Source organism: Astyanax mexicanus, chromosome 18 (assembly GCF_023375975.1).
Source record: "Astyanax mexicanus isolate ESR-SI-001 chromosome 18, AstMex3_surface, whole genome shotgun sequence".
Taxonomy (NCBI): Eukaryota; Metazoa; Chordata; class Actinopteri; order Characiformes; family Acestrorhamphidae; genus Astyanax; species Astyanax mexicanus.
This window is the reverse complement of record NC_064425.1, coordinates 44,402,860-44,424,893: the sequence shown is the minus strand read 5'-3', so window position 1 is coordinate 44,424,893 and position 22,034 is coordinate 44,402,860. Positions and strand designations below refer to the sequence as shown.

At 37.2% G+C, this 22,034-nt stretch overlaps 4 protein-coding genes across 4 annotated transcripts; 3 read left to right on the top strand and 1 right to left on the bottom strand.

Annotated features, from left to right (window-relative positions):
- The first annotated feature begins 3,368 nt into the window (after positions 1-3,368).
- On the top strand, positions 3,369-4,731 carry LOC111192150 (olfactory receptor 5B2-like). Its single transcript, XM_022668774.2, has one exon. It carries the CDS (start codon positions 3,522-3,524, stop codon positions 4,503-4,505), a length of 984 nt encoding a protein of 327 aa, XP_022524495.2. The 5' UTR covers positions 3,369-3,521; the 3' UTR covers positions 4,506-4,731.
- A 1,682-nt stretch (positions 4,732-6,413) lies between these two features.
- LOC111192151 (olfactory receptor 5B17-like) lies at positions 6,414-8,059 on the top strand. The gene has a single exon (XM_022668775.2). It carries the CDS (start codon positions 6,414-6,416, stop codon positions 7,395-7,397), a length of 984 nt encoding a protein of 327 aa, XP_022524496.2. The 3' UTR covers positions 7,398-8,059.
- Positions 8,060-9,378: 1,319 nt separating this feature from the next.
- On the bottom strand, positions 9,379-12,335 carry LOC111192149 (olfactory receptor 52K2-like). Its single transcript, XM_049467059.1, has 2 exons — positions 12,287-12,335; positions 9,379-11,894 (listed from the first exon to the last, which is right to left on the bottom strand). The coding sequence occupies exon 2, from the start codon at positions 11,873-11,875 to the stop codon at positions 10,871-10,873; it is 1,005 nt and encodes a 334-aa protein (XP_049323016.1). The 5' UTR covers positions 11,876-11,894; positions 12,287-12,335; the 3' UTR covers positions 9,379-10,870.
- A 6,659-nt stretch (positions 12,336-18,994) lies between these two features.
- LOC111196744 (olfactory receptor 5B2-like) lies at positions 18,995-20,152 on the top strand. The gene has a single exon (XM_049467060.1). The coding sequence runs from the start codon at positions 18,995-18,997 to the stop codon at positions 19,991-19,993; it is 999 nt and encodes a 332-aa protein (XP_049323017.1). The 3' UTR covers positions 19,994-20,152.
- Positions 20,153-22,034: the final 1,882 nt, after the last annotated feature.

Sequence of the window (22,034 nt, the reverse complement as noted above, 5' to 3'; positions counted from 1 at the left end):
GGACAGGGGGCTCAGACTGAACAAACGACTGGACTGGGGACTGAGACTGGACAGGGGACAAGGACTTGACAAAAGACTGTACAGGGGGCTTAGACGGGACAGAGGGTTGTACACTAGACAGGAATGGAGACTGGACAGGGGGTTGAAACACAGACTGGACAGTGGCCGGGAACTGGGACTGGATAAGACTGGGCAGGGAAACTGGGACAATTACATGGACAGGGACGGACACAAACACAGTGACAGGGACGGGAACAGGAAAACCACCGGGGACAGGAATGGGAACAAACACAGACACCGGGACCAGGACAGGGAGAGACACGGGAACAAACATTGGTGGATGCCCAGGACTGGCGAAAGTCTGTACGGAAGTCCAAGGAGCCAGCCTGGGCACAGTTCTGGGGGCAAAGACAGGGGGCCTTGGGGCCGGCCTGGGGGTATACAAAGTTCTGGGAGTGGGCACAGGGTCAGAGGCGGCCGGAGCCGCGGGCACAGGGTCAGAGACGGCCGGAGCCGCGGGCACAGGGTCAGAGGCGGCCGGAGCCGCGGGCACAGGGTCAGAGGCGGCCGGAGCCGCGGGCACAGGGTCAGAGGCGGCCGGAGCCGCGGGCACAGGGTCAGAGGCGGCCGGAGCCGCGGGCACAGGGTCAGAGGCGGCCGGAGCCGCGGGCACAGGGTCAGAGGCGGCCGGAGCCGCGGGCACAGGGTCAGAGGCGGCCGGAGCCGCGGGCACAGGGTCAGAGGCGGCCGGAGCCGCGGGCACAGGGTCTGGAGCAGTGGGTACCACGTGGGCGGCAGGCACTGCTGGCGCTGGAGCTGAGGCTGGAGCAGCGGGAGCTGCTGGCGCTGGAGCTGAGGCTGGAGCAGCGGGAGCTGCTGGCGCTGGAGCTGAGGCTGGAGCAGCGGGAGCTGCTGGCGCTGGAGCTGAGGCTGGAGCAGCGGGAGCTGCTGGCGCTGGAGCTGAGGCTGGAGCAGCGGGAGCTGCTGGCGCTGGAGCTGAGGCTGGAGCAGCGGGAGCTGCTGGCGCTGGAGCTGAGGCTGGAGCAGCGGGAGCTGCTGGCGCTGGAGCTGAGGCTGGAGCAGCGGGAGCTGCTGGCGCTGGAGCTGAAGCAGCGGGAGCTGCTGGCGCTGGAGCTGGAGCAGCAGGTGCTGGAGCTGGAGCTGGGGCAGCAGGTGCTGGAGCTGGAGCTGGGGCAGCAGGTGCTGGAGCTGGAGCTGAGGCAGCAGGTGCTGGAGCTGGAGCTGAGGCAGCAGGTGCTGGAGCTGGAGCTGAGGCAGCAGGTGCTGGAGCTGGAGCTGAGGCAGCAGGTGCTGGAGCTGAGGCAGCAGGTGCTGGAGCTGAGGCAGCAGGTGCTGGAGCTGGGGCAGCAGGTGCTGGAGCTGGAGCTGGGGCAGCAGGTGCTGGAGCTGGAGCTGGGGCAGCAGGTGCTGGAGCTGGGGCAGCAGGTGCTGGAGCTGGGGCTGAGGCAGCAGGTGCTGGAGCTGAGGCTGAGGCAGCAGGTGCTGGAGCTGAGGCTGAGGCAGCAGGTGCTGGAGCTGAGGCTGAGGCAGCAGGTGCTGGAGCTGAGGCTGAGGCAGCAGGTGCTGGAGCTGAGGCTGAGGCAGCAGGTGCTGGAGCTGAGGCTGAGGCAGCAGGTGCTGGAGCTGGAGCTGTGGCAGCAGGTGCTGGAGCTGGAGCTGTGGCAGCAGGTGCTGGAGCTGGAGCTGAGGCTGGAGCAGCGGGTGCTGCTGGTGCTTGAGCTGGAGCTGAGGCTGGAGCGGTGGGTGCAGCTTGAGCAGGCGCGGCGGGTGCAGCTTGAGCAGGCGCGGCGGGTGCAGCTTGAGCAGGCGCGGCGGGTGCAGCTTGAGCAGGCGCGGCGGGTGCAGCTTGAGCAGGCGCGGCGGGTGCAGCTTGAGCAGGCGCGGCGGGTGCAGCTTGAGCAGGCGCGGCGGGTGCAGCTTGAGCAGGCGCGGCGGGTGCAGGAGCTCGTGACCTGGGAGTAGGCACAGGAGCAGAGGCTGGACCCCCAGGCACAAGAACTGGGGTAACAGCAGGCACAGAGTCAGAGGCGGCCGGGGCCGCGGGAACTGGGTCAGAGGCGGCCGGGGCCGCGGGAACTGGGTCAGAGACGGCCGGGGTCGCGGGAACTGGGTCAGAGGCGGCCGGGGCCGCGGGAACTGGGTCAGAGGCGGCCGGGGCCGCGGGCACAGAGTCAAAGGCGGCCGGAGCCGCAGGCAGCGCTGATTCAGAGGCGGCGGGAGCCGCGGGCAGCGCTGATCCAGAGGCGGTGGGTCCTGCTGGCGAAGAAGCCGCTTCAGCGGGAGCTGAGAGTGCGGCTGCCGCCAAGATCCGGACAGGAGCCGCAGACTCAGCAGTGGGCGTGGCTGAAAACACCGGACCGGAGCTTGCTTCCGGAGCAGGAGTCGAAAACCCGGAATCCAGCCGGGCTGTACAGCTGGGATCCGGCCGAGCTTGAGAGCTGGGAGTCGGCCGGGCTTGAGAGCTGGGAGTCGGCCGGGCTTGAGAGCTGGAAGGCGGCCGGGCTTGAGAGCTGGAAGGCGGCCGGGCTTGAGAGCTGGAAGGCGGCCGGGCTTGAGAGCTGGAAGGCGGCCGGGCTTGAGAGCTGGAAGGCGGCCGGGCTTGAGAGCGCGGTGGAGTTAGCAGGCTAGCTAGCTTAGCTGGAGCTGGGCTGACGAGCTCCAAGCCAAGGAGAGGCGCCGGGAGCGGTTCATCTCCCCGAATTTGCTCGGCGAGGAACCGCAGATATTCGAGGTCCGCCTTCCTCGTAGCCTGCCACCTTGCTACGTCCATATTTTAGGTCGAGTCTTATGTCACGAAGGAGGGAGGGATGGACGTAAGTGCAATATATATTTATTTAAACATACAAGATAAAATAAAACAATAAACAAAACGCGGGTAACGCAAAAACACGGCTAGGATGATATAAACTAGAAACACAGACTAAGAAACTAAGACAAGGAAACATACGGGTAGCAAGGATACATACTGGATACTGGATACTGGATACAAAGGATACTGGATACAAGATACAAAAGACAAAATACAAAAGACTCGACACAGCACGTACAAACAGAGGGGCTTATATACAGGAGGAGAGTGAGAAACACCTGGGCTAGGATGACGAGGGGGCAGGGTTACAAACAAGACACAGGTGAGAACACTAATGGTTAGGGCGGGACTAGGGCGGAAACAGGTACAAAAACACAACACAAGCACATGGCAGGGAACACATGACAGGTAAACAGAGGGGCAGGAGCACAAGAGACAAAATAAGGGAGAAACAGAAGACAGACATGGGCTAAGGTGTAACAATAATGTATTTAAAGCAGCTGTTTGATTTTCGAACAGTTTGAACAGTTTTAATTAGGTAAAGTGAACTTTCCAGGAATAATAATAATTTTATATTTTTATATTACATTTTTATTATATTAGTTGTTTGTTACTTTATGTACTTATGTTCATGTTTTTTATTTCAGGTTGAAAAGAGCAGCAGAAGGATTTGATCAGATTTAGTGTAATCATGAGCTCTTTAAACTCCAGTTTAATGGAAAATCTGTCGTTTGTGCGTCCTGAGTACTTTTATATCAGTGGATTTACTGGAATTCCCTTTATCAATTATTATTTTATCTTTTTAATTTTTACCTACATCATTGCCGTGTTCGGGAACTCATTCGTTGCTGTTATAATACTGACTGACCGGAGTCTCCATGTTCCTAAATACTTAGGAATATTTAATCTGGCTTTAGCAGATATTGGAGAAACTAATGCTCTGATTCCTGCTCTTATTAAAACTTTTTTTTTTGATTCTCAGTTTATTTCTTATGACGCCTGTTTGGTCAACATGTTTTTTGTGTTTTTCTTCAGCAGTGTTCAGGCTTTAACTCTGGTAGTTTTGGCGTATGATCGATTTATTGCTATTTGTTTGCCGTTAAGATATCATGCGATTGTGAATAATTATTTTATGTCTGTAGTTTTAATAGGAGTTTGGTCAGTTTGCTCTGCTTTTAATGGAACAACAGTGGCTTTAATCACTCGACTTTCATTCTGTAAATCTAATGTAGTTAAAAGTTATTTTTGTGACCATGGACCAGTTTATTCTCTCGCCTGTAATGATAAAACTATAAACTCAGTTATGGCCAAACTTTGTTCTACTTTATTCGTATATATCCCTTTAATTTGTATCATTTTATCATATTTAGGTATTTTTCTCGCTTTAAGTAAGATTACAACCTGGGCTGGACGACTTAAAGCACTGAAAACCTGCGTCTCTCATCTTTTAGCAGTGGGAGTATTTTTCCTCCCTATAATAATCACATATTTTGCTGTATACGTCTCTATGTCTCTGCATCCGAATGCTAGAATAATCAATTCCTCTCTGTCTAGTGCCATTCCATCCATGCTAAATCCCGTCATTTATGTCCTAAACACAAAGGAATGTAAAGTCATAATGCTAAATATGTTGAAAAGGAGATCCGGTGTAAAGCCACAGGTTTTAACAAAGTGACAATAATCAGTTTAAGCAGTGGAAACTTGACTGACCTTTACTGTAAATACCTAAGAAAAGTGACAAATCTGAAATTAGTATAGCAATGTGTGTGATCTGGTAGTATACAGATGTATGAACTGGTAGAAAAGTAGTATATAGTAGTTTTTGCAAACTTATGAGTGTTAAACAGTAAATTTTACATTTTAATCCTGTTGCCTTTTGGATTTTTCTTTATTTTCCTAATCATTCTGCCAAGCTTATGATTTTATTTTCCATTTTAAAACAATATTGAAGAATAAAAAACACCTTTCTATGGTCTTTTGCTGTCCTATACTGTTACTTATGCAAAACGTTTATGTCTAAAAGATCTGATTATATTGCTTCATGTAATGGTGTATATATAAACAAAAAAAATATTTAAAAAAGTATTACGTAATATATGTATATATCATCAATTTATTAGTAGTTATAGTGCATTTAGAGGTAAGCTAACAATGTGAGTAATGTGAGAATATAAAAAAAACTGGTGCCTGGGCTTCTTGTAAGAAGAATTATTTTGGAATCATTTCAAAAATATTTCTTTTATCATTACATTTTGTGTAAAATTGACTTGACTTGAGCCCAGTAATCTTAGCTCAGATTACTAAGAATATTGTAGTGGGAGAACTAGAATTAGACGCTAGCACCCTGTTTTTTTATTAATGCCTGTTGTGCAACAAAAATCCGTAATATCCTTTCGTTTTTTCTTATAATCCGGTGCTCCTTATGTATGAACTATACCAGTCAGGTATTAAGGAGCAGTAAAGCCACTCTAACGCTGAAGTACAGAGTTATAAGGGTGAGTTTCAGTGAAGTTTCTCCAGCACTAAGGCTGGAGCAGCAGTACTAGCATTAGCATTAGTCGCTAACCACAGCGCTAGCTCTTTCACCATTGAGAGTATATTGGATGCATGTTTACTGTGTTAAGACAAGCTATGTGGGACAAACCACTAGCTGATAGCATCCTGGGTTACAGGAACACTCAGGGTTTCTTAATGTAATGCTATCGGATAGTATTTGCTAGCGCTAGTGCTGTGGTTAGCGGCTAATTCTGCTGATGCTGCTGCACCCAGCCTTAGTGCTGGAGAAACTTCACTGAAAACTCACCCTTATAACTCTGTACTTCAGCGTTAGAGTGGCTTTACTGCTTTAAAGAGCACCAGATTATAAAGTGTAAAAATGTTACATTTTCCATTTTTTTGGATCCTCAAATAAAAATAAAAAACAAAACAAATATAAAAAAACAAAAATACAATCCATTATTATTATTATTATTATTATTATTATTAATTTATTTTTTTATATTATATTCAAAACCAAAAAAATGAAATAATTAATTATTTTTTTATTTTTGGATTCTTAACCGAATATCAAAAGAAGGAATAATACAGGGATTTTAATTGTCTGTCCATAATTATTCTTAATTTATAAAAATAAGAAAAGCATACTTTACAATAAAAACATCATATTTCTGCATTTGGGTCCTTATTCTTATCATAAGAAAAAAAGTACAAATCACATTAGATTGTAAGCAAAAAAAAAAACAAAACAAAAAGAAAGAAATCCTAATCAATTAATTTGAATATGGTCACGTGACAGTAGGCAGCTTGATGCCACTCACTATATAAAACACTGATTTTAGGGTCCTACAGCTTAACAAACTGTTAAGTTAACTGTTCTGACTCGGTCGGATGGTTTTGGTCATTTACACATTAGGTAAAATAAACTTTCTTAATAATAATAATAATAATAATAATTATAATAATAATTATAATAATAATAATGACACATTAAATACCAATATGTGTTCTTATAACTTACTTTATTTATTATTATTTTTTATTTCAGATTGACAAAAGCAGCAGAAGGATCAGATTTACTGATATCATGAGTGCTTTAAACTCCAGTTTATTGGAAAATCTGTCTTTTGTGCGTCCTGAGTACTTTTACATCACTGGATTTTCAGGAATTCCCTTTATTAATTATTATTTTGTGTGTCTACTCTTAATGTACATCATTGCCGTGTTCGGGAACTCATTCGTTGCTGTTATAATACTGACTGACCGGAGTCTCCATGTTCCTAAATACTTAGGAATATTTAATCTGGCTTTAGCAGATATTGGAGAAACTAATGCTCTGATCCCGAACCTCATTAAGACCTTTCTGTTCGATTCTCAGTTTATTTCTTATGACGCCTGTTTGGTCAACATGTTTTTTGTGTTTTTCTTCAGCAGTGTTCAGGCTTTAACTCTGGTAGTTTTGGCGTATGATCGATTTATTGCTATTTGTTTGCCGTTAAGATATCATGCGATTGTGAATAATTATTTTATGTCTGTAGTTTTAATAGGAGTTTGGTCAGTTTGCTCTGCTTTTAATGGAACAACAGTGGCTTTAATCACTCGACTCTCATTCTGTAAATCTAATGTAGTTAAAAGTTATTTTTGTGATTATGGACCAGTTTATTCTCTCGCCTGTAATGATAAAACTATAAACTCAGTTATGGCCAAACTTTGTTCAACACTATTCATCTATATCCCTTTAATTGCCATTGTTTTATCATATTTAGGTATTTTTCTCGCTTTAAGTAAGATTACAACCTGGGCTGGACGACTTAAAGCACTGAAAACCTGCGTCTCTCATCTTTTAGCAGTGGGAGTATTTTTCCTCCCTATAGTTATTATATATTTTGCTGGATATCTTTCTATGTCTCTGCATCCGAATGCTAAAATAATCATTTCTTCACTCTCAAATGTCATTCCACCCCTGCTAAATCCCATCATTTATGTCCTAAACACAAAGGAATTCAAAGTCTTCATATTGAAAATAGTTAAAAAGAGATCCAGTGTGAATCCTCAGGTTTTAGCAAAGTGAGAACGAACAACTTAACTAAACTTTATTGGTTAATTAGCCACAGCTGGATAAACTGGTTATTTTATTATATTGTATGCGGTACTATTTTAAATGGGAGGTAAATGCTCCCAAAAAATAAAACTAAAATTAAATAAAATTAAATAAAACGATATACATTTTTTTTGACTTTGTAAATATAATTACGTTTATTTAAGTACTATCTGCAAGATAAATCTAGTACAGTCTATAGACTAACTATAGTTAATTAAGAATTTTAATCGTTTAATTAAGAATTTTTCTCACCGAATGCAGCGGAGATTTTCACCGGATGTTCAGCAGTTCAAAATCTATATAAATATATATATATATATATTTTTCCTGCCCTATTTGGCTTGATTGTTTTAGTGTTTTAGTGTTTTTTAGTCCTGTAAAAAATTGCAAAGCATTTGTCATTTTATTTCCATCGTAACATACACGCAAACTTTGTCAGACTCTCTCCATAGAATATATATGGAATATCATGTGGTGCAAACATCAAGATACTACTTCTTTGGGACTTTTATTTTGAAACCAATTTAAAGACAGGAAGTTGCGTTATTTACTAGTTTGCCAAGGACCCATGGAAGCAGCAAGCAAGTTTCTAACTCTCTCTGATATGTAAAAACTATATATATATATATATATATATATATATATATATATATATATATAAGTGGTCTCTTGTTTCTCTAGTTAATTATAGGATTCTAAAATCACCTCACTGTTTCTAATAATCAAAGGGTTCTAAAGTGAGTACTGAAATGCAGCTGGTATTTTATATTGCTATTTATATGTGTATACTGCTTCTGATTTTTACTAATGCTTTGCCTCAGAGTATCTTTGGACTAGGATCTGTTTTCACTAAAATAAAAAAATAAAAAACTAAATTTTACAGACATAAAAGCAACAGATACATGCATACGTTTAATGTTTAATTAGTGGTGAAATAATGCTGCATTATATACTCTATGTGTATACTGAAAGAGTATGTATGTGAAATGTTTTTCCAACACTGTAAAAATCAGTAAATTTTAAAAGTGCTCATTAAAAGTGATCTTTTGTGAATGTCTCTTAATAAAAACAGCAGGTACAGCTCCATATCGTCTGAGTGTGTTTATTTTGTTTAGAAATGTGCATATAAATTTTTAAATATAAACTTTTTTCAACCCTATTTTTAAGTAATGTCAGTTTGAGATTTTTAGTAAAAATGACCAAGAATTATGTGCTAGTTTTATTGAAAAATTTAGTGCAACATTTTTTCAACCGTATTATTAAGTAACATCAGTTACAGTTTTTGTTAAAATGACCCAAACATTTTATGTTTGTTATCCTTAAAAGTACGTTTGCAAAAATGTTAAAATATAAAAACCCACTCTGCGTTCATCACTTGCCACTGTGAGGCTTATGCCGCCACCTACTGTTAGTTGTGTAAAATGTTTTAGAGCTAATTAAATATAATTACAGTGTGAAATAAAATATAAATAGCAAAATCAGAGAAACTGATTCAGAAACTGAAGTGGTCTCTTATTTTTTCCCATATATATATATATATATATATACACACACACCAATAAGAGTCCTTGGGCAAGACTACTAACACTACATTTACCCACCTCTATAGTGAAAATAATATGTTAAATGCCATAAAAATTTGTGAAAAAATAAGCACCTGACCTACAATTTAAAATTCCAGTTAAAAATCTTTTATTAATCCCACAGCATTAATGTTACAGCAGCACAGAGGAAAGAAACAGGTCAGGAAAATATATAAACAAATAATAATAAATATATATGTACAAAAGATTACAGAAAAAAACATATACAATACTTAAAATATAATAAAGAAAAAAAAAACAAAAAATATACATCTAGTGCAGAGGAGATATGATGATGATGATGATGATGGTTGGTTGTGAACAGTATTATTGCACAAGAACTAACAGTAAATAAACAGCAAATAAATAGAGAAAAATAATGCACGTTAAACATATGATGAGGATCCAACATGCAAATAAGATCTGGCAACAGCAATAAGAGACAGTTGTAGCTGGATTGGTGAAGAATACTGTTTGTTATTATTAGGAAGTTAATGTCTGAGAAATTCTCACTGTTATAAAAGCAAAACTTAGTGCAACAAATGTTTTTTTGAATTTTTTATTCAATAAAATTCACTTCAGTCATATTTAGTCAGATTTGTCCTCTACTTGATCTAAAAACTAAATTAAAGACTGGATCTGACAATTATATTATTTTTTTAATATTATTTTCCAATTTTCTTCCTTATTTCTTATTGCTTAGCAATGCATGATAATATGCTATGAATGTGGTTATAGAGTTTACTAGAGATGACATTCATAGAAATATATATAACCACATTCATAATTATTCATATTATAATGCATTCATAAAGCATTATAAGGCATTCCATCATCCAAAAATGAAAAAAAAAAAAATCTATATTGTATTCTATGACTACAAACCTACCTAGACATGGCCATGCTCCACCCGAACTGAAAGATCAAGCAAGAAGAGCACTAGTAAGAGAAGCAGCCAATGAGCTCATGGTCACTCTGGAGGAGCTGCAGAGATCCACAGCTCAGTTATGAGAATCTAGGCTTGTATAGAGAGATGACATTCATTGAAAGTTTTACCGAAATAACTTCCAAGTGCATCAAAATCTATACACATTTACATAAAAATTAAAATATTCCAGCATCTCAATGGATATTTTATCATTTCTATACAATGGTTCAGTAGAAAAAAAATCGGTAACACTTTCTATGAATGTCATCTTTATTAGACTCTATAACTACATTCATAATATATTATAATGTATTCATAAGGCATTATAAACATGGCTATAAATATTTATAAAAATGCATAACCCACTATAGCCATGTTTATTAAGAATTATGACTTGTGATTATAATACATTATAAGCTATGCTTATGATATACATGCTAAAATAGTTAATAATCCAGTCCTGCAATGAAAAAGTATGTCACTTTACTTAGAGCTCACAAAGACCTGTTATAATACATTATAATTGACTATAACTAATATTATATTCATATTAATATGCTTAAAACATATTTATAACATTACTGAGGGTGTGTTTATTTAAGTTGGAAGCTGTTTTAGTCATGATACAAGTCCACAAGCTGGGTATTAACGTTGGTTTTAACGTATAACATGTTATAAACACAGCTATTAATGCATTATAATCACAGTTCATGATGCATAATAAACATGGCTATGCTGAATTATAGAGTTTTATAAATATGTATGGCCATGTTTATAATGCCTTGTGAATGCATTATAATGTGTTATGAATACGTTTATAGAGTCTTATAGAGATGACATTCATAGAAAGTGCTACCAAAAAATCAATGCAACAATGCAATACCAATTTCTTGCTTCACTTTTGTAAAGAATGTGAAGATTCCTGTAAATTTCTAAGTTCCTGTCGATTCTTTCTCTTGTTTTTGAGACTGTGGTGAAATTTTGGATGGGTTAATAAATTTAATCAGCTTTTCTCTCAGTTCCTCGGTCTTTAAGCTGTAGATGATGGGGTTCAGCATGGGTGGAAGGGTGACGCACACCGTCAGAACAGCTGTGTAAAGATCTTTAGATTGAATTAATTTTAGATTCCCCAGGATATAAGCCATAATCACAGGCAGGTAGTAAATGAAGACCAGGGCCAGGTGAGTGACGCAGGTGTTGAAAGCTTTCCAGCGTTGAGCCACGGATGCGATTCGTAACACTGCGAAAACGACAATGATGTACGATAGAACGATGAAAGTCAGGGGGGCGAGTAAGACCACCAGGGACTTCGCAGTTACCAGTTGCTTGTTAAGCGAAGTATCTCCACAAGCTAGAACATAAACTGGGCCATGTTCACAACAACAGCTCTGAACCACTCTGGATCTACAGTACAGAAGATTACTGGCCAGAGTTACTGGAAAAATCTCAAGCAAAAACACCAGAAACCAAAGACCACCAATAATGAAGCTCATCCTGAAATTAGTGTTGATATAGGGGTAGCGTAGAGGAAAGCAGATAGCCACCAATCGATCGTAAGCCAAGAGAGCCAATGAGAAAGACTCCATATCACTGAAAAAGTGCATGAAGAACATCTGAGAGAAACAAGTTCCAAAAGAAATGTGATTGAGATTAAACACAAACACAGGGACCATCTGTGGAACGATAACACTGCTTATAGAAATATCCACCACCGCAAGATTACAAACAGCAAGAAACTTGGGATTCTGTAGACTGGGGTTCATGAAGACCATCACAAGCAGTACAAGATTACAGAACAGAGTGATCAAGTAGATAATCACCAATGCTAATATCAGATAGTTCTTGTTACCCAACGTATCAAAAGCAATCAGATAAAAACCATTATCAGATGGAGCAGTTCCATTGCTGACAAGAGCTGAAAGAGTTGTAACGTTCATTTGGGCAGCTTGTGAATACCTAGAGAGAAACACACATATCACAAATAAAAATTACACATTTAACACCATAAATACACAGGTATTCTAAAAGTACACTGTCTCATGTTTCACTAAAATATTTCTTGAACATAAAATAGCTCTCAATAGTTCTCAAACCAGTCAACCTCAATGTCCACCAGAAGGTTTTTTCAATTTCCCCATAACCTACAAAGAGCGTCTTGAGAATCTAGAGACATCCAGTCTCAAGACCAGTCTGAGAACCTTCGTCTTAAACATGCATAGATAAAAAAAGGCTTAAATCGAACAAGAAAAGCTTAAAAGGAACAAAAAAAACAACACGCTTAGAATTACTAAGATATAACACAATGCAGCATGCAGTGAATATCATGAGCTCTGCTCTAAATGACTTACGAAAGTTCTCCAGTCGCTCCAGTCTTTAGTCAGGCAAATTTAAATCTTCACAAAGGTCACACATATTATATGCATCTAAAAAAGATGCAAAAAGGTGATTTGGGATTAATTAGTCGCAGTGTGTGCAAACATAAAAATCATTAGGTTTGTTAAAGAGCATCTAATTAAACCCATCTTAATGTTTCTCTGGGGTATCTGTTAAGCAACATATTTTGAGTTCATGATTAATGAGATGAATCCAGTGGCTTTGTCACCTTACAACCACAAACGTACACGTATTTTATTATTATTAAGATTATTACGATTTATTTATTAAGATTTTTAATATTAAGTTATAGCTCAACACAAAGTAGCATCAACATAATTGTGAAGTAGAACAAAAATGATAATGATATTTTTCAAAATTTGGAAAGACTTTCTAAGAATGTCATCTCTATTAGACACTAATAGAGTCTTTAATCTCGTTTATAACATATATATTTTGTAATGCATTCATAAGACATTATAAACGTGTTTATTATGCATTATAAATATTGTAATTTTAATAGATTTGAAGTTGTGCTTATAACATTTATGTTAAAATAGAATACAGGATATCTATCATTAATAATCTAGTCCCACAATGAAAGTCCATCACTTTTTTACTTGGAGCACACACAGACCTGTTACAATACTTTATAAGTGCTTATAACTAATATTATGTTTAAGACGTAGTATTATATTTAAGAAGTATAATCAATGAGTGGTTAAATTATATTTAGACTATTAAAAAGGGTGTGTTTATAAGTTTATAAGCAGCTTTATTAGTTAGTATAATGCATAACTCTGCAAGCTGCGACTGAGTTTTTTTTTATATTGATGTATAAACATGTTATAAACACATAATAATAAACATGCATAAAAATAATGGCTATGGTTTATAATCATTAATAAATGCATTATAATGTGTTAAGAGTATGTTTATAGAGTCTTATAAAGAGATGGCATTCATAGACAGTGTTACCCAAAATTTTAATAAAATAAAAATCTGAAAAGTGTGACGTGCAAAACTATTCAACTCACTATTCATACTCTAAAACCTTGAAATAAATCCAATTCAATGGACTATCTTCAGAAATCACTTAATTAGTGGTCTCTACATAAAGTCCAGCTGTGTGTAATTTAGTCTCAGAATAAATACAGCTGTTTTTTGAAGGCCTCAATGGTTGGTTAGAGAACACTAGTAAACAAACAGCATTGTAATAAAGACCAAGGACCAAAGATAAAGGTGTGGAGAAGAGGTTTAAAGCAGGGTTAGGTTATAAAAACATATCCCAAGCTTTTATCAAATTTTATTAAAGAACTTCTTTTCAATCCATCATTGTAGGCCTATCAAGACATGGCCACGGTCCACCCAAACTGACAGACCGAGCAAGGAAAGCACTGAGTCAGAGAAGCAGCCAAGTGGTCCATGGTCACTCTGGAGGAGCTGCAGAGATCCACAACTCAGGTGAATCAGGAGAATTTGTCCACAGGACAACTATAAGTCCTGCACTCCACAAATATGGCCTTTATGGAAAAATAGCAAGAAGAAAACCATTGCAGAAGAGCTGTTTTTGTGTTGCTGAGTTTATATAGACTATATGCTGGCTGGGTCCAGCTGTTATAAGCTTTTATAATTGACAATACAACTGATATTTAATAGTTATAAATTCCCAGTTGCCAGTTGCTAATACATAAATTAACAAACAATCTTGTGTTGTATCCACTACGTAATAATCTAATTTATAAACCATTTATAAACCCTTTATAAGGGTAGTCTTATTTTAAAGTGGTACAATAGTTTGAGTGACTCTGAGAGGGATCTTAAGCTTAAACCACATACGGCAAAACTGCATAAGATAATACCCCCAAAACTGATTTTGTCACAAGGAAACCCAGCTGGATAGAGGTCTAGAAATAGGCTAAAGAAGCCAGACCAGCCTCTGAGAGCAACCCAGGTCCTGGTGGAGTACATTACATTGTGCACAAGTGCTGCCCAACATTTCTGAGGCAACCAAGCTCTCAAAACCTGAGGAAAACAGCAAAACAACAAGAATCAGCCCTTTAATCAGGCATTTAAAAATAATATATAAATAGGAGCGTTTTTCTGAGATTAAAAGCGTAAATTCAGCTGTAACTGGAAATATCTGCACTGATAAACTGTGCTGGACTGAGGAGCCCAGCTTTCCACACGTGCTCACGTTTACAAGCACGTGCCCAACCATGTGGATGGAGGCCATGCATGCGGTTACCTCGTGTTTACTCCCGCCCCTCCCCCTCACGCTTCTCAGGCAGCAGCAGCCTGTCACTCACACAGACACAGAGACAGCGCTGTGTATCTACTTCTTGTGTCAAGAATCAAAACAATCAAAACCATACTGTATGGTTCGCACTATTCAGACAGGCCTAAAACTCTGCTGTTCTTTTAAATGGCAGTGGCAGCATTAGGAGACTTTATTGTTTTAAAGCTAATTCTCATCCAGGTGATGAGCTTATCAAGGCCTTGAAGTATCTAGATGCTACCTGAGACAGATGTTGTGACTGTTACGTCACCATCCGTAAATGCTCTTATCGATGAATGTCGCACTATATTGGGAGGTACAGGGTCTTGGTAACTGGGCTCCTCACAGTCATGTTCATGGCTAGGGCAAAAAAGTATGACTGAGATGGTGCAGCTTGTTATAGTATATTTTTCAAAGATGTGGTTTCAATTGAGGCCTGGATGGATGGATGGATAAATCAAGTTCAAGGCCTAGATTTATTCGCACTCAAGGAAACATCACTTCTTTCTCAAATAACATAATTGGCAGAAAAAGCATTTTAAAATAAAAAATATATATTTTAAAAAGGCCACCCATTGCAATTCACATGCTGTGTTTGTTGTTAGCAACTGGCTCTGGTTGTTATGCTGCTATAATAACAATATACTGCAATAAAAAGGCTTCTGGGTAATGTCTTGTTCTGCTAACAGACTGGGAGGGTTTGGGTTGTCTAACAGTTATATGAACTGCTGCCAAAACTTCTCTATAAAAATGTAAAATTACATTCTTTGAATAAAAGTACTTCATCGTAAGAAGTGATTTTAGTAGTGCATTGTGTTCCAGAGTCACAACCTTGCTGTCTAACATTTCATTTCATTTCAGTTTAGCATTTAATTTGTTAGCATTATCCCACCAAAGAAAAAATACTGAAATACTAATGAACAGCAGTACAGAAAAAAAAAAAAAAAAAAAAAAAAAAAAAAAAAAAAAAAAATATATATATATATATATATATATATATATATATATATATATATTGTTTTTTGTGAGTAACACAGATTAGCAAACATGATTTTTTAAATTTAAGAACTTCCTATGAATGTCACCTCTATTAGACTATTTAATCACAATCATAACATATATATTATAATGCATTCATTAGACATTATAAACATGGCTATAAATGCATATTTATAAAAATGCATAACCCAGTATATAGCCATGTTTATTATGCTTTATGAATATTGTGATTATATAACATACAAAGCACTACTGAAAAAAGAAAAAAAAACTTTTTAATGTACATTTTTTTATAGAGATTTTTGGCAGCAGTTCATTTAAACGTTAATTCCACAAATGTTGTTTTAAGTCACTATAGGGTGGGCCTTGATTCATATTAGCAAATAGTGTCAAAACCACTCCAATGCCCCTCAATAACATTATGAACTTTACACATTTCATAATGTCCTATGTCAACCATAGTATGGTATCATGCTCTCATTCACTTATAGTCTTTCTTTAAACGGGATGCAGTGACGTTGCATGACTGACCTCAGAGAGGAACAAATGGGTAATCTGTGATATTTGTGCTGTCAACCACATGAACTGAGATCAATTGTTCTTCTCAGCAAGTTCTCTGCATTACAGATAATCTGAAATGCTTATACTGCTTATACTGTACCAAACAAGTGTCTAATGTCATGTTCTTCACTAATAACACTGTAAAAGAAGTATATTTATTCAAAAGCCTGGCTGTCACAGGTCATTCTGCCCATCCTCCATGATAGACAGCGTTATTTAAATTTTGCTGCAGGTACCTTATATCAAAGTGATAACTCAAGCCAGTTTATGATTGATTTGTATTTCTCTATGTAGCATTCTATATTTGTTTACAACTGATACCAACTAATAACCTGTGCTTAATTACTGCTGTATCATTATATCATCCCATTAGAGTCAGGCTTCCCTACTGGGAAAACTGGGCAGGGACCCCCTCAGCACACGGCAACCTCATAAACAAACCACCTCATTAACCTAATGAACGGCAGAAGAAACACAGTAGTGCACAGTAGTGATCTGGTTGTTACAGTACACAACTGGTCGTCAGGTGAGACTAACATTTAACAAGTCCCTGAGTGATGAGGATGATGTGGCTCTGATGATGTATTTTAGGAAATAGGGTGTTTAATAGGGCTCTAACAGATGACATCATTCTGTTGACCAGCGGAAGCCTTTTAGGTGACCTTCTCTGATTGGTAGATCTGTTGGAACTGTAGATGTGTACTCAGAGCAGGTTACAGAGTTTAAACTGTAAAAAAACAAACAAACATAATTTACAATATATTAAACTGGTGTCCACCGAATACAAAAAAAAATCAGTGTAACACTTCCTATGAACCCTGTATTCATAATGTATTATAAATGCATGTATGAGCAATGCATTATATGACATGCATAATAACTTATAATGACTGTAATAAGCCTGTATAATAACTTATAAGTACCCACAGCGGCATTCATAACACATTATAAACTACAAGTATAAGGGTTTATAAAGAAAGGGCTTATAATGCCTTATAATATAGGTTCATAAGAACAATGTGCAATGTAGTGTTGTAATGCACTATAACGCAGATTGGTATATTTTGATATAATGCATTATAATATGCAGCTATGATTTCTCAAATAAGCTTTTATATAAGTGCGTAACACATTATAAAGAATTATATACAGTCATTACTCTCAAGACATTATAATGAGGCATAATACAATTTACTTCATGTTTAAAAAGCATATGAAAACTCACTTCACTTAAAGCCATTAATGACTGTATATAAGGCTTTATAATGTGTTACGCACATTATAAATTATCAGTATTTTTTTGTTGCACTTGACAGATAATAAAAATAGTTTTGGGGTTGGTGGTCTGAAGCGCGGTGACTATGATTGGGAGATCGCTGGTTCGAATCCTGGTCATGCAGCTTGCCATCAACTGCCAGAGCCCTGAGAGAGCACAATTGGCCCTGCTTGCTCTCTCTCTGGGTGGGTACAGTACAGTAGATGGCGCTCTTTCTTTCCCCTCATCACCCCTAGGGTGATGTAGATCAGCAGAAGGCAGCGTCTGTGAGCTGATGTATCAGAACCGAGTTGCTGCGCTTTCCTCCGAGCGTTAGCGCTGCTGTGATGCTCCTTGGCAATGCTACAGCATCAGCAGCAGTTCAAAAAGAGGCGGAGTCTGACTTCACATGTGTCGGAGGAGGCGTGTGCTAGTCTTCTTCACCCCCCTGGTGTTGGAGCATCACTAGTGATAGGGGGGGATATACAGATGAGTAGCAGCTGAATGGGTGGGGTAATCGGCCTATAGCTAAATTGGGGAACAAAGCCGGATAAAAAATATTTTTTGCTGCACTCAATTGATACTTTAAATGTAATAAAAATTTATTTTATACAAATTATAACCCATCATAGCCATGCTTATTGTGCATCATTATGAATTGTGATCATAAAGCATTAATAGCTGTGTTTATAACATGTTTATAACATGTTAATACCAAGAAACTCTGTCCAAGCTTGCAGAATTATGCATTATGATGAAAAAAAATCCAACGTCCCTTATAGTGTATTATAACAGGTCTTTGTGTCCTCCAAGTAAATTAAGTGACATTGTATGTCTTAAGTGTTATTGTAGGTTTATAATGTATTACGGTCACAAGTCATAATGCATAATAAACATGGCTATAATGGGTTTCACATATTTATAAATAGTTATAACCATGTTTATAATGCCTTATGAATGCATTATGACAAGTTATAGTTATGAATGTGATTATAGAGTCTAATAGAGATAACATTCATAGAAAATCTTACCAAATAATCTATTTGCTTTTATAAAGTGTCTTTAAAACTAGAAAAAAACATTTAGAGGAATTACAAAAAATGATTTTTAATCATTGAAATAAGATATAAATGAGAATAAAAAAATATATAATGGTATTTTACATAGTAGAGAGTTTATAGAAGTTTATAGAAGTTTATAGAGCACAAGTCACGTGGGTTTCCAAAAATATATATATAAATATATATATATATATAATTAAATCACTCCCCACCCTATTTTATAACTGATCACGTGACAAAAAAAAACGGCATAGTGTCTCTATATATAAAACTTTGATTTTGGAGTACTGACTTTTCCTAGTTCAAAGATCCCATACAGATCCATGTGTGTGTGTCTTTAAATTTATATATAATTAGGTAAAATTAATATTTTTTAACAATAATAAGAATGTGTAAAACAACACATTTTTTAAAAAGAACTTATATAATTTTATAACTAAATATGTCTAAAAATGTATATAATGTTTTTTTTTGTTGTATTTCAGGTTGAAAAGAGCAGCAGAAGGATTTGATCAGATTTAGTGTAATCATGAGCTCTTTAAACTCCAGTTTAATGGAAAATTTGTCGTTTGTGCATCCTGAGTACTTTTATATCAGTGGATTTACTGGAATTCCCTTTATCAATTATTATTTTATCTTTTTAATTTTTACCTACATCATTGCCGTGTTCGGGAACTCATTCGTTGCTGTTATAATACTGACTGACCGGAGTCTCCATGTTCCTAAATACTTAGGAATATTTAATCTGGCTTTAGCAGATATTGGAGAAACTAATGCTCTGATTCCTGCTCTTATTAAAACTTTTTTTGTGGATTCTCAGTACATTTCTTATGACGCCTGTTTGGTCAACATGTTTTTTGTGTTTTTCTTCAGCAGTGTTCAGGCTTTAACTCTGGTAGTTTTGGCGTATGATCGATTTATTGCTATTTGTTTGCCGTTAAGATATTACATGATTGTGAATAATTATTTTATGTCTGTAGTTTTAATAGGAGTTTGGTCAGTTTGCTCTGCTTTTAATGGAACAACAGTGGCTTTAATCACTCGACTTTCATTCTGTAAATCTAATGTAGTTAAAAGCTATTTTTGTGATTATGGACCAGTTTATTCTCTCGCCTGTAATGATAAAACTATAAACTCAGTTATGGCCAAACTTTGTTCAACACTATTCATCTATATCCCTTTAATTTTTATTGTTTTATCATATTTAGGTATTTTTATGGCTTTAAGTAAGATTACAACCTGGGCTGGACGACTTAAAGCACTGAAAACCTGCGTCTCTCATCTTTTAGCAGTGGGAGTATTTTTCCTCCCTATAATAATCACATATTTTGCCACATATGTTTCTATGTCTTTGTCTCCTAATGCTAGAATAATCAATACATCACTATCAAGTGCTATTCCATCAATGCTAAATCCTGTTATTTATGTCTTAAACACAAAGGAATTTAAAGTTTATCTAATGAAAATGATTAAAAAGAGATCCAGTGTAAAGCCTCAGGTTTTAGCAAAGTGTCAACTAACAGTTTAACCATTTCCTTTTAACCTCTTCCTGTCCTAGTTCCAGCTAAATCACCCTGTAGTTTCCTTCGCTTATAGACATACACAGCTGAGACAATTATGGGCTGGATATATAGATAAATACTTCATGAAATTGCTGTATTTATAATGCATTATATCACATGCCAAATACCTTATAACCTTATATAAGTCATAAGCTTATATAATAACTAAGTATAATAACTAGTATAATGTAATAACTGTGTAATAATAAGTACTTCAAATTCCTCAAATAATGCAAAGAAAACAAGTTCATATTCATAAAGTGTTAAGAGTTCAGAAATCAATAACCCTGTTTTTAATCACAGTTTTTTTTGTTCATGCATCTTGGCATCATGTTCTCCTCCTCCACCAGTCTTACACACTGCTTTTGGATAACTTTATGCTGCTTTACTCCTGGTGCAAAAATTCAAGCAGTTCAGTTTGGTGGTTTGATGGTTTGTGATCATCCATCTTCCTCTTGATTATATTTCAAAGGTTTTTAACCCAAAAGTGGGTCTCAGACAGCTTGGAAACAGCTTGGAAAAAACTTAAAAATTATAAATTAAAATTAATTCATGCTCATCTGAGTTTTTACTTGTATTTTATACTGGGAAAAAAGAGACAGACACAGCATTCTTTAGCGTTGTGGTTAGCAGCTAATGCTAATGCTAATGCTGCTGCACCCAGCCTTAGTGCTGGAGAAACTTCACTGAAAACTCACCCTCCGACAAAATTCTGTAAATCTAAGTTTACTGCATATAACAAAAGCTCTTTATTCACCCAAATAAGCTGATTTTCAGGAGAGAATTACAGTTTTGTTTACTTAGAAGCTTCACTCAGCACACTTTATGGTTCGAAAAATATGATACATGTAGAAAAAATATAAAAAACAAAGAAAATCAATTGAATGAGGTACTGGTACTATAATTATATAATTCTGTGGCTAATTTTAGTTCTAATTCAAATGTCACATAGCTGATTAAAATGTTTATATGCACGCTCACCTCCTGTTTATATAAAATATAGCTGTATATTAGCTTTGGCCTGACTTTGGCCTGTTTCCCTTGAATGAAACATATTTTATTTCCTCCAGTTAGAAAAGAAAAGTGTAGATAGATGCTGAAAAGTTTTAAGGGACACTGATATAACACTTATTTATTTATATGAATATTAAACATCTTAATTAATTGTGATGTGAGATGTGAGTGGAAATTGTGTTTAATAAATTAGTCCTATTTTTTGTCCTTTTTTGATTTTTGATTTATGTCACCCTACACACCTGTATCACCTGCATTTGTGGGTCTTTTGCTGCCACCTGGTGTAAACAAAAGACTTTATTTATTTCAGATCAAATAAAGTCTAATAAACACGAGGAAATGAGGACAAAACATCGCAGATGTACTCTGTATTGTGCTTTTTTTTTTGGTAATTTATTTTATTAAATTGCATACGTTTTGGTGTCTTAAAATGAATCTACAATGTCAAACAAATATATTAAAGTATTTACACGCTCCTCAAATTCTGTTTATATGAAAAATGGCAGTATGTTTGCTTTAGTGTATTTATTTGGCTTTGGCTTATTTCAACTATAACAGTATATATTTTTTTCAGTATCTAACTAATAATTCTAGTTTAGTTTAAATATTATTTTTATACACTTTCTGTAAATTATATAAACTTCATTTCACTTCTCATATATCACTGTGTTCATCTGATATATGATATATTTAACTGAAATCGCTGATCTGAACAAACAATGATTTATAATAAAGGAAAATCATTAAAATTATCAGGGGTGAACATACTTTTTCATATCACTGTATTAGGCCCACTATATATAAAATATATATATATATATATATATATATATATATATATATGTGTAAAATATATTTCTAAAAGCTTTTTAAAAATGTATAAAATTGTTTTAAAATATATAAAAATGTAAATAAAGCTTATGTCCATATGTACATTTCCCATGTGTGGATAACAGAAAAGCAGTAAATACTGTAGTTTAATAAAATACATTA